General features: G+C 37.4%; 1 protein-coding gene across 1 annotated transcript; it reads left to right on the top strand.

The window, feature by feature from the left end:
* The first annotated feature begins 2,454 nt into the window (after positions 1 to 2,454).
* LOC116293097 (nuclear pore complex protein Nup93) lies at positions 2,455 to 16,351 on the top strand. Its single transcript, XM_031700494.2, has 26 exons — positions 2,455 to 2,813; positions 3,725 to 3,842; positions 4,385 to 4,447; positions 4,542 to 4,670; positions 5,329 to 5,403; positions 6,139 to 6,228; positions 6,786 to 6,865; positions 6,964 to 7,023; positions 7,321 to 7,453; positions 7,561 to 7,658; positions 7,978 to 8,037; positions 8,219 to 8,296; positions 8,915 to 9,002; positions 9,609 to 9,696; positions 10,411 to 10,487; positions 11,153 to 11,267; positions 11,396 to 11,522; positions 12,043 to 12,115; positions 12,205 to 12,249; positions 12,756 to 12,881; positions 13,371 to 13,489; positions 13,831 to 13,948; positions 14,340 to 14,423; positions 14,903 to 14,973; positions 15,190 to 15,247; positions 15,676 to 16,351. Exons 1-26 carry the CDS (start codon positions 2,641 to 2,643, stop codon positions 15,793 to 15,795), a joined length of 2,466 nt encoding a protein of 821 aa, XP_031556354.2. The 5' UTR covers positions 2,455 to 2,640; the 3' UTR covers positions 15,796 to 16,351.
* Positions 16,352 to 16,626: the final 275 nt, after the last annotated feature.

Genomic DNA, 16,626 nt, shown 5'->3' on the forward strand with positions numbered 1-16,626 from the left:
ATGGTTAGTACTTTGAGTTTTATCCCTAATCATGCATATCATTTTTTGTTTTTAGTAAAGAACTGAAGACGCCCTATAGGAGTTTACTGGGTTGCCTGTATCGTGCATAGAGATCTAGCACAGCTGAAGAAGTTTGCAATGTTAGCCAAAAGATAATGGAATGTTTCACAGAAAAGAAGGATTTCGTTTAACTCGTCTAAAACGATTTTCTCTCTTAAGGTTTTCTCTACATAACACCAATATAATTGCAGTTTCTGCCCTTTCGTAGGCTATAAAATAAACAGTTTTGCGTTATGCATGTCACACTACTTGTGAATTTGAACTTGCGCCATGACGCAACAAGATCAATGTTCTCAGTAGTCAGAATCCTCAATTAATCTTTAATCTTTTTATCATCCTTGGTTATTATATTATTTACTGGGGTGGCTGTTTATTTTCCTTGTCAAAAATGCAGAAATTGCGCAATAGTACCCAGAAGTGTTCACGGCATCACCCACTAGTCCTTTGCGGGCATATGATATAGAGATCCAAAAAATGTTCTTGTCAGCAAACTTTGCCAGGAAAGATAGGATAAAGCATAGCTCTATAACGTCTGATCAGTCCAACTTATACTGGCTCATAAGCAAAAAGACTAGGAATAAATCTTTTTTCACTACGAGAAAAAGATTGCCTTATCGTTGTATATTTAAATCTAATAAGAGATGGATTAAAAAAAAAAAAGAAAAATCATATGTGGATAAGATGGGGTTCGAACTAACCGAGAGAAATAAAAAAAATCGATTCTAATTTGCCATACCCCCGAGACATCCGCAGAGCTGAGGCGGCGTATGGACTTCGGACCTGACGGCGATTAAATCCTTCTGCCCTTGGGTGTACGAATTACGCAAGAAAATGTTCTAGCCGAAGCATCAGGGGAGAGACCAGCCGGCCCCCAGACCATATCGGCTAATCCCTTGCATCTCTGCCACGCACGGAATCGGTTGAAAATATATTGTTAAAAAGTCTAGTCTATTCGGTGAATTGTTTTCACGGCTATTGTTATGCTGATTCACCTGGAACCGTGGTCCAGTGGATAAATCGTTATCGTTCAAAATACTGAGTCAAGCTCGTCTGAGGAAGGTTAGCACTTGGATGGGTGACCTAAACATTGTACCTACTCACGCATTTGCTCCATTTTTTTCGTTTTTCTTTTTTGATTTTTAATATAATCCAAGATAGAATAGTGAAGCTCTTCAATTTTTGACTAACCTATTCCTGTCTACCCAAATCCATCAAATTGTTATATTATTTATTATTATTATATTAAATTAAATTCCATTTCAGGTTTTTTTTATATAGGAGTGTCTAAATGACCGTAGCCGGTCAAGAGTTTCAAAACACTAAATGACCGGCGGTTCCATTTATCTTTAAAAATCTCAAAATAAAAATCTGGCCGGTAAAATGACTTAGTAAAACTTTTTCTGTATAGAATACTGCTTTGAGGAGCTAAATTGACAATTTGAGTAGACAAATAAAAGAAAGATCTTTTCACGGCATCTTGAACTTTCTTGGTCAGTCTATACACCCGCGTAATTCCTTATTTGTACTGAGCCTTGAATTAAGCAACTAACGAAAAAAGAATATATGCGTAAACATAATTTCGGACACGTGATTTGCAGCCCCACCCCCAATCAATCACTTTGATAAATTAGACATTGATTAGCATTTGAATATAAATCAGAAAGTACAAGGACTCTTGGGTAGTGCCGTGAAGACACCTGGGTAGTACTATTGCGCAATTTTGACATTTTCTGACGCAGTTCTGACGCAGGAAAATACGGAAGACACGCAACGCATTTTTAGACTGGGCTGCCACAGGCAACGCGGTAACAAGAGAGCACAAATATAAAGAAATGATGTTCAAGAGAATGGCATGCCAAATAAATGGTCCAAAGTGGATAAACACCAAATTTTAAGGGTTTTTTATTATCATTATTATTATTTCTCCATTTTTTTTACTCAATCTGAGCTCCACTTACTGTCACTAAAACCTCTATTCCTGAACGTCATTTTCCTTCCATCCCTTTCCTTCACTCCCTCCCGTCCCGTGAATAATATTCAACAACCTACACTCTTCTGAAGTCCTTGAGATGGGTTACCTCTTAGCTAGCCAAATCGGTTAGGACTTCATGGTGGAATATCATATAGTCGCCCTAATGTTATTTCTATAAACCTTAAGCTTTACCTTCATTGCTATACGTTCATTTGCATCATTTCACTGTAATCATGTGTATTCACTGTAATCATGTGTATTCACTGCAATCAGGTGTATTCACTATAATCATGTGTATTCACTGTCATCATGTGTATTTACTGTGATCATGTGTGTTCACTGTAATCATGTGTATGAGTCCTAACCGCCAAATCGCGCTAAATTACCCCTGGGTCTAGTTGGTTTGCGCATGCTCAGTTCGACTCACATGGCGGACAAGATGGCGGGTTTTATGAAACATTTGGGATAACTTCTTCAAAAATTAACTGTTTAATTCCTTGAAAAAAATATCTGGAACCGCCAAAAGCAAAGGTTATTAAAAGCTTTTTGCTTTAAATTCCGTTCACTTGTTTTTTTTCTTGCTATTGAACCAAGAGCAAGCAGTCAAAATGTCGTCAACATTCAGTGATTTACTCCAGCAAGCCGAGCAACTGACGGCCGACATGGACACCGGTGGAGATTTACCAAGAATTGACTTAAATCTTCATCAGTTGGCTGAAGCAGGAACAAGGCTGTGGTCCAGGACTACAGGGACTGTGGGGGATAGTGCTGATGTTAAGGCGTAAGTATAAAAATTGCGGTCTCTGAACAACAAGATATGTAAACTTAGTCGTACAGCGTTCCCCATCCATGTGTAGCGACATCTGATCCAATCAGGAAGTGATCCAAGTTGTCTTTATTTGTACAATTTGTAGGCTGTTACAAACGTTTATGGTTTTAACATTGTTCTCTAAGCTGCAAAATAGTTATTGTTTCAAAATTTGAATTTTCAATTGAGTAATAAAGTTGTATAAAAATCAAATTGACATCAAAGGGACCAGAAATAGTATCCATACCAGGGCTAAATAAAAATAATGGTTGCTCAATGGCCAGACATGATGACCAGCCACTAAAGACTGATCAACATGTGACCAGTCAATGATGGGTTAAGAGAACTGGCCCAAGAAGTTTTTGTTGAACAGCCATTATCTTTATTCCTATATAATGACATAATATATCCATATAATCAAATACTCCAGCTTCAAGTTCTCTGTTACTCAGGGTTAGCCTCGCTTTTGTGTAGAACATTTATGTATTCCAGTGAAGGTCCGTGGAATTTAAAAGTGTTTGTATTGTTAAAGTTGTGCATTCCTTACTTTACTGTTGGTAATTGTGAATATTTAGACACTGATTCATGCCTAACCCTGGGTATTGAGTCTGTAATCAAGGAACACAGCAGTAATCTGAAACTCTAAAATGGTCTATTTATTTAATAGTTATTGAAAATTGCATTTTTTCTGGGACAAAAACTACCATATGTAATAGCAAGGTGCCTATATTTAATGTGTGGGTGTTTATGAAAGAGGTTGCATAGGTCAATAACAGGCTTTTGGTAGAGATCTGATTTGATTTGAGTGAGTAAAAGAACATCATATAATTAAATTTTGTACCATTTTACAAACAAATAAACTGATTGCTTTTGTTCCTGTTAAGGTCCATACTGTTAGGCTCCAAGGGATTTGATGTTCCAAAGCTATCTGAGAAACTTGAACAGCTGGACACAACAAAGACATTTGAACCTCTTGAACCTGTCAGAGAAACAAATATCCAGGTATAAATGATCTGATACAATCATAAGACCATTGCTAAATTTGCTTGAGTGACCATGAAACAATGATTCCAAATCGAGGCTAAGGACAAACAAAAAAATAAGTGTGTTTCCTGTTGAGTGAGCAACCTTAATTTTCTTGCCAATTTTTGCCGACCCTAATATTTTTTTATTCCCAAATGCACCACAGGGTTCCCAGTAAGCTCATTTCCACTGTTGTATCAGTAAAAAATAAAATAATTCGACCTACCAACCCTAATTATTTTTCTCATGCAACTAACTACACAAATATTTTTTGGAAATAATGTGTATGTGAATATTGTGAACCATTTGAGAATAACATGTGACTCATTGCTAGATTTATTTTGTATTTATATGTAAAGCCTTTTTCTAAAAGTTATAGTGAGATATACTGTAGGATAATTATGATAATATACTTAAATTACTGAGGGTACCTTGACTCAACATGTTTATACCTAAGTACAGCAACATGCATCTGCACTTTATATCGCTTCAATTTATATTTGTTCCCGTGAAATTTACAGGGCTTTTTGAGGAATGAAAGAGAAAATGCAATACTGTCAGCTATTGAAGAAGCAAGAAAGAATGTAAGTAGAAAAAATACTAATGAAAGTACAGTACCAAGAAAACTTGCTGTGTTTCTGTTTAAAAACTTCAAATTTTATTTGTCATTTGTTACAGACGTTCAGGCAGTCTGAGAAACATCAGTGGAATTGCATGGAATGTGAATGGGAGAAAGAGAAGGAAAAGATTCTTAATTCATTGCTTGGTGCAGGACAGGAGGCTTTAGATTTCCCATCCGAACCAGAGGTAAGTCTTGATGGTTGGATTGATAATACCTTACAAAACAGAGATTTTTCAATATTTGGTTATGACAGAGATCATAACCTTATTTTGGTAAATCAAATCTTTTTTTTTTTATTTGTTTATTTTTTTTTTATTTGAAAGGGTTATGGCAAAAAAGAACAATTTATTGAAATATTTTCAGGCCAGATTTTTAGAGTTCATTTTACCAATTTGTTCACATCGGTGAAGTCATCTCAATAATTTTGCTATAAAACAACAGTATGCAAACTCAGGCGGATAGAGTGTCTATACTCCAGTTTGGAGCTCTCTGAAGCTCAGGGCTAGCCTCGACTTTGTGCAGAATATTTATGTGTTCCAGTGGAGGTCCGTGGAATTTCAAAGTGTTTGTATTGTTTGTTGAAGTTTTGTATTCTTTAATTTTACTGTTGGTATTTATGAATATTTAGACACTGATATGAGTTAAACCCTGAGTAAATGAGTCTGTAATCAAGGAACATGACCATAATTTGAAACTCAAAAAAGGTCTATTTGCAGTAGCAACTAATATAGGGAACTAAAAATTTGAAAAACAATTACTGAATGAAATGTTTTTACATAACACTCCTTGAGAAGTAATTAAGAACCTTCAATTATTATTGAGAAATATTTTATGTTTTTACAGGTCTTTTCTACCAGTTCTCTGAACATGACTGGGCGTACTGCTTTGGACTCCATAGAGCTTGCTTATGCAAGACAAGTAAGGAACAGAATAATAATTACTAGTAATGATAATAAGAATAATGGGATTAACCTTGGATTGAACCGAGTGGCTCTTCTTCCACTGTATTTCAATTGGAATTTAGAAGTTGATTTTTGCAGAGGGAGGAAAGCCAGAGAACCCAGAAAACCCTCGAAGCACAGGAGACAACCATCAAACAACTCTACTCACATACAACACCGAGCTTGTCAGGAATCGAACCCCGGTCACATTGGTGAGAGGCAAAAGCTCTCACCGCTATGCCACCCATGCTTCCCTGACTTCTAGATTCAAAATTATATATTGTTTAGTATTGAAGATACATTGTACTATAAAATCCTGGTTACAAGTTCACCTTGATATAAGCCCTATAGTCCCAAACTCTTTTCTTCTGCTCATAGGCCTTCTGCTCATGAGCCTCATTGATCTTCTATTCGTAAATAGGGATTTATAAGTAATAATAAATTATTAACAGCTGGTCAGTCACTGGTCAGTCACCAGCCATCATGACCTGTCAAGATAGTTTTAGCTCAGTCATACATGGTTTCTGGCTCAACATTACCAGTCAAAATGACTGGTGAGGCAAAGTATCTGGACATTGTCTGATGACTGATTGTCATTTTAATCCCTGATTCTATGAAAAAACCTCATTTATAAGTATAAGCCAAGGTCTTGTAGTCAGGATTTTTCAATATATATATTTTTATAGCATTTCCTGTGATTTTTAATGTCTAGATTTATATTCACAATGAAGCCACTGTCCAGGACACTAGACATGATATTGTAGATGGATTTCTTTGTGTTGCAGAAAAGATTGAAGATAAGGTACTGTATGCTTGATTTAAACCAGAATGAGTCCATTCTATGGGTCATAGAGCCCATATTTATAGACCAATTACATGAAAGGAAATGCAACATGCAACAAAACCTTCACCAACATTTTTTGAAATGTCTATGTCTTATATTTTTCTGGTCCGCTATCCTAAAATAGTGCATTCTGATTGGCAGTGGGACTGGCAGTATTTTCTATCTCTAGCCAGCAATCTGATATCCTGACAGTCATACACACTCACACATAGGAAATCGGATTGTTAAAAACAAAACAAATTTCAAAACAAGTGGTAAAATAAATGGGGAAAAGATAAGTAAGTTATTTAACAGCCTAAGGTTGGTATGGATAGGGAAAAACTGTGCCCTCTGGCATTGGGAGAAAATATAATATTATCCCATATTGGCCTTCATTGCTTTCGCAACTACAGCCCAACTATGGCCAATACAAGATATATTTTTTCTGTCCAGCAAGCCGAAATATGAAATCGACATTGGTGGCTCAAAATCACAATAACTTATAATTACTGCTTTCAAAATTTCTTTTTCATCAGAATATTAATGATATGTGGCAATTCATGGAGAGTCTACAACCACTACAGAATACATCAGGATCATCACCACACAAACTGAGGTGGGTTCAAGAATCAGAGATTTCTTCATCAGTTTAGTTTGTTCAGTTAGTTTGTTCAATTATGCTGACATGTTAGTGAAATTTAAATTACACCTCAGGTGTTCTCCTGACTTTCAAGTGAAGTTTTTGGAAAAAGCTAGAAGTTTCTTAGAGTCAAGGTACAAAACTAACCACATGCATTGAATAATTTTATTAAAGATTATGCTTATTTTTTTGTCTCACGATAGTGCTGTGATTGGCTGTGGGCGGTGGTATGACAGGGTGCTTTTATTCGATAGGGACTGCAGAATTGAGTTTGAAGAGTGGATACCAACCATTCAAAAGCACTTCGTCATGCACACCACCCAAATATCAACCAATCAGTGGTCAGCTGCTACAATGGCACACCCTCACAGGATATCTAATGTCATTGATCATGAATTGCATTTAAAATCTCTCACAATATTGTATTTCAGATACCTGCAGTATGTCCAGGAAACTGTCTATGACAACCTGCAACAGTCACGGCTGGGAGGTGTACCTGGTACATTCAACCTTATCAAAAGCTTCCTCAAGGTGAAGCTGTCCCATAGCTTCCAAGGACTAGAGGTACAAAATTCAGAGTAATTATTTAACCTTTTGGGTCATGTACTGTGGAATAAGAGAATAATTGAACTTATTGTTTCTAGAATTATATCTATTGTCTGTTGTTTTAGGATGGAGATATTGATGGTACTCCCATCTGGCCATTAATTTACTATTGTATAAGATGTGGAGATCCACAGGCTGCTCTGCAAGCTATGGACTACATACCGTAAGTCAGTCATTTCTTATCATCATAGTCTTATAGACCACATTCATAATTATATGATTATCATATACTTTTAGTTTATAATTATTTTCATATTGATTCTCCACATGGTGATTTACCACAAGGGGCAATTAATGTTCCTTTTGTAAAGTAACACCTGCCTTTGGCAAATCTTCAAATGAATAAATGCATTTCATGAAATGCAGGGGGGCTGTCAAAATAACCACTGCAAAATGATACTTGGGTTCCCAAATTGAAAAGTCATCCCAAAAGGCTGCAGTAATGCACTGGTTATTTATATATTAAAAATACTGTTTTTCAGGCAACATTTAGGCGAATTTAGGGAATTCTTCAGAGAATATATCAACAGCAAAATAAGAAGGTAACGATAACATCAGTACTGCTACTACACTATTAGTGAACACACTTACATTCAATACTTTAAAGACCCTAATCCTAGGGTGGTGATGATGATGAGTGATGATGATGATATTGATAATTACTGGAGCAATGTTATTTAGGATGTCAGTTTGTTACAGCACTTTCCTACCTGTTTTTCACAGACTAAGTCCAAGTACTGAAAGTAAGGTCCGTCTTCAATACAAGCGTTCAGTTCGTACCAGCCAGGATCCATTCAAAAGGTACAGTTATAAGATGCAATGAGATGTTATTGATAGAGGTTTTGCGACGAAGAAGATTTTGGTGGACATCGATTACATGGCGTTTCCACAACAAAGCTATAAGTGCTTATAGAATGTCATGAAAACACCTTGATTGACAAAAGGCTTCTTCGTTGCTCCAGAAACAATCGCTAGAGCGGCATATGTGATTTAGAATGGCTGTAATAGTGTCCAGTATTTTTGTACACCTCCCAAAATAAGAGAATAAATGAAAATATTCCTAGGTGTAGATATGAAGGTAACTTTCTTTATCAGTCTTAGTGAAGATTGGATACCAATCATTCCTCCATGAGGGGGTGTTGAAATTTTCTAAAACTCAACAGTGCTTAGTTGATCATTGGTTAGGCCAAAAAAAAGTGTGTTTCCTGTTGCGTGAGAAAAATAATTGGGGTCGGTAGGTTGGATTTTTTTTACTGATACGACAGCTCACTGGGAACCCTGTCATGCATTTGGGAATGAAAAATATATCATGGTCGGCAAAAATCGGCAAGAAAATTAGGGTCAGTCGCACAACAGGAAACACACTTATTTTTTCGTTTGGCCTTATTAATTTGTCCTTGTAAATTGTTTTGTCCCCAGAGCTGTATATTGTTTAGTTGGTCATTGTGATTTAGCTGATAACCATCAAGAGATTGCACCCAAAACAGATGACTACTTATGGCTGAAGGTAAATAGAACATGAACATTACTGCAACAACTCTTTATTGTTTAGAACATGCACCCGTTGGATTTTACTCATTTTGTCAGTCTGAAAATCATCTAAGATAACCCATGATCAGAGTTCAAGCTTGGGGTACCTGTGTATAACAAGGGATGAGAGAGACTAGGGATGAGAAATTAATATCACCAATTCATTCCCTTCTCTTCTCTAAGAGGTGTACAAGTAACTGTACAGAATCCAAAAAGCAAAGAGTGATTGTTTCTTTTGGAGGAGGCTATCTTTCTATAAAAATTTGTTAAAAGGTTTAGAGCATAACAGCAGATTCTCAAAAAATCTCTTGTGTGTTGTCTTAGTAGCATTTAGATATATATTTTAATCCCAGGGCCCAGTTGTACAAAGGGTAGATAGCACTATCTGATGAATAATTTCTTATCAAGTGGATAAGTTATTGTTGTTACCCAATAAATATATCCACTGGATAAGGGTTTATCCATCAGATAGCACTATCCACCCTTCTTACATCCTGGCCCTAATGAGTAGTCACTTTCCACGTTAACATTGGCTCCTATTTTTACAAAATCTTCTCTGAACTTTCCTTTTTATTGAATGCAGCTCAGTCTTGTCAGTGGTGACCAAGATGGTGGATCACAAGATGAAATGACCCTTAATCAGCTACAGACCATGTTACTAGAACAATTTGGTAAGACTTTATAAATAGGAATGTCTGATAAAATATGAATGTATTTTTAGTTTGTCTAAGTAAAGCCAACAGTAGAATTAAAAAGAGGGAGGCCCATTTTGTTCATTTGATGTCTTGCAAATCCCACCTAGCAGGGTTTGCACTGCTCATGGAATTCCTTTGAAACTCTTGGAACCTTTAAAAGATTTTCCAGGGCCCTAGAAAGCTCCTTGAAATTTTATTTTTGAAACCAACACCTGGAAAACTGAGCCTTGAAATGATAACTGTTTTACTATTTATTATGCACTCAACGAAATTACTCGATTCTGATTGGACAAGAGGAGTACAATTAAATCCCAAATTGGACTCTGTAGAGTCCCAATTAAGTTGCTCAATTTTGTTGAGTGTATAATAAACAAAAAATCACACAATGTTCTCATACAATTCAGAATTTATCGATACTCGTGAAGCTTTGAAAGTTTTCAAATTGGACTTGCCTAAAGGCTCATCCAATTTTGAAAAATTTCAAAACATCACTCGTACCTATGAATTCGGAATTGTACTCAAGATTATGCTATTTCCTATACTAATGACATGAAATTTCAAAGTTAAGGTCCTAGAATTTCTATGTTAATCTTAGCCTCTAGAAAACTCTTGGAATTTTATAATCTCTTACCCTTCTACCCCTATCAGATAAAGAAACTGATGGACTGTTGTTTTTTTTTTTGTTTTCAGGTGAAGCTCATTTTGGAGCATATCAGCAACCATTCTTGTACTTCCAAGTTCTCTTTCTTACAGGACAATTTGAAGCTGTAAGTACAAAAGCAGTACGACAAGGGGACCCATGAACAGTCCTTAGGTTATCATACCTCAATTTGCTTCTTCTCCCCTTTCATTTCATTTTTCACTTCTAAATCCCATTCATTGCAATCCTATTGCATTGCAAAAATGATAATAAATGTAATGTGTTTACCACTCCTGGGTGAACGGCTTAATGCCTAAAAGGTTTTGCTACCCAATTGACAAGGCAGCCAATAGATTGAATTAGAATTTAGAAGTTGATTTTTGCAGGAGGAAGGAAAAATCTGAGATCCCAAAGGAAAACCCTCGAAGCACAGGAGAGAACCAACAAATGACTCTACTCACATACTGACACCAAGCCCACCTAGGGATCAAGCCCAGGTCGCCTGGGTGAGAGGAGGCTTTCTCCGGGAGAAGCAACGAAAATATAATAAATGTCATTTGTATAATCCCATCAATTTTTCCAATACATCTTTTTGTTCATCAATCAAAATTATCCATTCATCTGTCCATTCATTCATTTATTCATTTATCTATTTCTCCCACACATCCTTTCTTTTGCAGATCTACTCTCCCATTCATTCTCCAATACTGTAATATACAATGATATTAATTGAATTCATATTTACATCAAATAATTAATCTAATGTTATTTTCTGTTAATATTTCAAAACAGGCTATCGAGTTCTTATCAAGGGTTGAGTTCTTCAAGAGCCATGCTGTTCATTTTGCTATATCTCTGTACGAGATGGGTCTTTTATCTTTACCAGACTCTATCCAGGCACAGCTATGTAAGTCCTTCTTGTTTTCACAGCTGCCATGGGTTTTGATTATGTTCGTGAAATGTAGATAATGATAAAACAGTAGATACTTTACATACATGAATACTAAATTTGTTATTTGGCCATTATATTTCTAGTAACCATTGACGCAGGTGACCCACCGCCTGGGAGGAGATTAAACTTTGCTCGTCTCATCATGTCCTATACACGCAAGTTTGAGATAACCGACCCAAGAGAGGCCTTGCAGTACTTCTACTTGCTAAGGTAAAAATAATAACCTGGAGTAACAATAACTAACTAACAACCCTAGCAGCAAACTACTGACACCAAACATATACTAACACAGACCCTAGCAATGACCCAAGTGATCAACATGCTGACACCCCTTGTCAGCCTACCAACACCCTGCCAACACCCCTACCAACACTGCTACCAACACCCCTACTGACACTCCTTCATCCCCACTACCAGTACCCCTACTGAAACCCCTAGTGACACCCCTACCAACACCCCTACGGACACCCATACTAACACCCCTACTAACACCCCTGCCATCTGCACTACTAACACTTCTATCAACCTGCTACTACGGCCCCTACCAACATCACTACCAACATCCTAACAACATCCCTACCACTGATCTTTTCTATCAAAACCCCTACCCACACCCCTACTATAAAGACCCCTACCAAGGCCCCTACCACACTATAATACCTCCTCCAACACCCTGCCACATCTCTTGTTACCTAAGTAAGATATCCTATAAACTTAACTTTTTTTCAAGGAATATCAAGCGACCTCATGGTGAAGACCTCTTCATGTCTTGTGTCAGTGAATTAGTCCTAGAAACCAGAGAGGTAACCATTTCAAGTTGTGAATTTTATGGAACTAAAACAATAATATTTCACTCTATTCTTTATTCATGTTTTTTCCTTTTTTCTCCCAGTTTGAAATGCTATTAGGACGCTTGGAGCCCAATGGAAGTCGCAAGGTAATGAGACACCTATATGGTATCTATTATTTTAGCATGCGTATCTGCCATCTTTCATCATGCCACTCAGTTCCTTTCCTAGGGGTACACCTTTATGTAGACAAACATTCTTACACAAAATAGGAATGAAACAATTTCAGTATATCTCAAGATTTACTCCACTTGCAAGTCCCCTTAAAATATTGAGAATCACAAAAATACTTGATTTCCCAGGACCTACTTTAAAAAAAACTATTTCCAATCCCCTGTAGTTCTTCCCATTCACTGTCGATCAATCATGTTTCTCATTTACATCCTACTTTTTTACTCACATTGTTCCTTGTTCCTCTTGCACATCTCTCTTCTTTGAGTGCGCTCATTAACCCTTGGTGGTTCGGGAGCAGCAGGCAGCAACAATATTTCTTCAGGCCTTATTATTTCCTCCTTATAGTAGTACCTCCGGGTTAGTTATCTTCGAGAAAACTAAAGTGCTAAAACTCAAATGTTTCCTTCATCTTTTTGTACAGCCTGGTTGTATTGACAAATTCCAAAGAGACAAACGAGAAACTCAAAAGATCATCGAACTAGTGGCTAAGGACACCGAAGATAAGGGACTGTTTGAAGAAGCTGTCAAACTCTACGACTTGGCAAAGGTTGAATTTTTAAACATGCATAAGTATTAGTATTAGAAATCTGCAAAGTACCTGACACGATCACGGTAAAATAACGGCAGCAATTGGTGAAAACGTCCACAATATTTGTGACCATATGAAATTTGTTATCCCTGTTACGTCACTGATTTTCAATGCCAATCATGTCTAACTGATCTGTGTTTAGCTTTCCCCTGTCCCCCCCTCAAATCCTCCGCCTTTAATTAGACTGATCACGTGACGGCAGTGCAGCCATATTAGTTGGCAAGAACAATACAAACGTTTTACATAAAGAATTCAATTTCCAAGAGGAAAGGGATTTTATCGTTCTGCCATCTAACCACAGGCAGCCCAAGCTGTATTTGGGCGTGGGTTCGTGATGATACAGAACCTCTATTCACGTACATTTGTATGCTTGTTGCCTTTTAATGCATAAAAAATTAAAATATATTAAAATATGCATTCTTGCAATAATCAATTTTTCTCTGTCAGAACCATGAAAAGGCTGTTGAAATATTGAACAAACTACTGAGTCAGGTTGTATCTTCTACTGGTGGTGCTCAGTCTCCTCGCGACAGGCTCCAGAACCTTGCTGTATCGGTTGCCGACAGGTTAGTATGACAGTATTATCTGAATATAGTATGTATAAGTTATATGAAGGTTATATACGAATATATCTGATATCCATCAAGGTATAAGGCATATGACCGCCTTATACTATCATTGGGGAAGTTTCTTAAAACGTGGTTGATAACTAGATATGAAGGATTAACATCGCCAGTGAGCAAAAGAAACTGACTCAATGATGATATGATTTTAGTTAGAGATACTGCACAGATCCCAGGATCGATAAATCCAGGCACAGTCCTAGACTTTTCTGACTCACATTGTTGGGGAAATCGATGTAAAGAAGCGTGAACTCATTATCTATCTTACTGTGGCATCTCCTTAGGTACCGTGTGCAAGGACACAACACCAGTCAGAGTCGCATCAGTACTTTCTACCTGCTGCTTGATTTGATGCAGTTTTTTGACTTGTATCACGCAAATCAACTGGATACGGCACTTGATGTGAGTACATTACTAGATTTATTCAGTACACATTTAGGTTCGATATCAGTGTGATAAGGCCGTGAATAAAAACCAATTAGAATAGAATGCATTTATTCATCCACGATAATGTTTAAAGCTTAAAGCTTGTGGGGTCGTGCACTGAAATGATACGATATCACTTCACAGTAAGCTGGAAACTGTAAATTTTGTCATTTTATCGACCCCAAATGTGTAATAAACAAATTATTTTATGTTAAGAGCCTCGCTTGCGGACTCGCTCGTTCGCGATATGATATAGAAACTCGTTAATAAAAACGATATCAAGTTCTTAACATGTGATGATCCCTACGTATACCAGCAAACACAATCATTATTTTCTTCACCATTGTGTTTATTATGTAATCATTAGGTGATGCAGAAGTTAAAGCTTGTTCCCTTCAGCAGCGAGACCGTAGAAGAACGAGTTGCTGCGTTTCGACAGTACAATGATGAGGTTAGGGCTTAAACTTGCGCCTTGCACTTACACCTACCATACTCAATACAGCACGTTAATAATGCAATACCATCGAACCAATGAAATTGTGCGACATTTCTGCTTCTCGTGAAAATGCTTGCACGCTGCATTATGGTTCTTGCATGGGTCGTGCCTTCCCGTATACCAATATTTTTCAATCGCAAAATAATGTGTTTTGTGGTGAAGCACCCTAGTGCTGCCATTCTGCCGTAATCGGAAAGCAGTGGTGTAGTGAGAGTACCGGAGATGCCGGAAGATGTTGGAGGGCGAGCACGCGCGTTTTGGCGCGAAAGTTCCTGACAAATCCACAGGTAGCCCAACAAGAAAGGAACATTTTCGATTTTTCATAAAACGTTTTTGTCTGAAACCTAATCTTAACTGTCCTATTTTATCGTACTCACAGGGCTTAAAGAAGCACCTGCAACTAACATAATACTGTTGTTTTCCATTTTCTACAGATACGTAGATGTCTACCTGATGTGCTGCTGGCATCAATGAATATACTTCATGCAAAATACAAGACCACCAGGTAACGGACAGCTACGCCTAATCCCATCTCTTTCTGCGTACAATTATAGCCTCGTCTCCGGCTACTCTTTGTCAGCTTTCCGAAATCCAAAACGTTGGCACTTCAGAGGCAAGTCACATGCGTGACGTCATGCAGAACAGCAAAGAGAGTAGCCTAGGGACAAGATTTTCCTTTCTTGGTAGCAAAGTCAATTTAATTATGCTTGTATATGTTTAGATCGAGTGGTCAGAGTCCACTGATAGACAGACGAAGAGACGATGGAGGACAGGAAAGGGTAAGAAATGCCATTTGAGAAAATTGGCAAGAAAAAGATTTGCTGGTTAGAAAATAAATGAAAAAGTACCAACAGTAGTGCTCACAACAGCAGTCCTCACAACAACACTAGCAGCAGCAACGACCACAGCAAAAACAGCGAGAACAGCTACAGCTACAACAGCACCAACACTAGCAACAACAATATTAATAGAAAAGATCATAATAGTTTTAAAATACTAAAGAGATAACTAGCTTAAAACTAGTGTGAGCTGCGTGGGTGCTTCTAATGAAACAGTAATGATAAAAGGGTAGATTTTACACTGTGAAAAGATGAAAAAACTTACTGACGTTTCGGATGCTAGTCCTTCGTTGGAGTAAAAGAGAAAGAGGTGGTAGAAAGGAGTGTTTTAATACTAACTATTTTTCATTCTTTTCTTCTCCTAATAGTTCCGAGAAATTCTTCGACGTCAGGCTAGAGCACTTATTACATTTGCAGGTCTCATTCCATACCGTATGCCAGGGGATACTAATGCTAGGCTAGTGCAGATAGAAGTCCTCATGAACTAGCTTATCGTCCACACATACCCTTGTGTAAGTTTTGTTTCCTGGGGAAATACCAATGCCAGACTAGTACAAGACTTGTTTCGCCCACTCACCCATACCCCTGTATTCACACGATAGTTTGTATACAATTCCCCATAAACTAGTCCATATACCACCTACCCATACCCTTAGCCATAGCATTACTTGAGTTCTTTCCTCTTGGGAAGTACCAATCAGTGATAGACCGATACAAGACTTGTTTCACCCACTCACTCATACCCCTGTATTAATATTCATGATATTCTGGTATAGACGTCTTCATGCACTGATCCGTATCACTTACCCATACCCTTGGCTATACCTCAAGGGTGTTTCTTAATATTCTTCTGGGAATACCATTGCCAAACTCGAACAAAAACGTCCTTCTCCCAAACCCTTATATATCATGGTTGACAGGGGTATATTGATGTACGGATAGGCCTCGTGTATTAATTTAAAGTAAAGTGTGTAGAGATTGTCGTATACTTAGGAATACCAATTCTTTCCTAGGACAGAGATTCTAACCCACCCACCACCCCCATACTCTATATACCCGTATCTTTTCACTCAAACACATGGCCATGATTGCTAACTAAACGTTTTTGACTGATGTCCAATACTGTACATACTATTTGTATTCTCGAACAGCAATGATCTATTCATTGATTTAATTAATACTTTTGTTACTGCATGCCAATACGAGAAGTATCCCTCTGTCCTTTATGATCACTTGTTATCATTTCTCGAATCCTTACATATTATTACCAAAGGGAACATGCGTGTGCGCACTTCCAGTATGCATTCAACGCTGACAAG

Source organism: Actinia tenebrosa, unplaced genomic scaffold (assembly GCF_029948245.1).
Source record: "Actinia tenebrosa isolate PJP-AT-01 unplaced genomic scaffold, QUT_ActTen_1.0 PGA_scaffold2__45_contigs__length_23673736, whole genome shotgun sequence".
In the NCBI taxonomy this organism is placed as follows: domain Eukaryota; kingdom Metazoa; phylum Cnidaria; class Anthozoa; order Actiniaria; family Actiniidae; genus Actinia; species Actinia tenebrosa.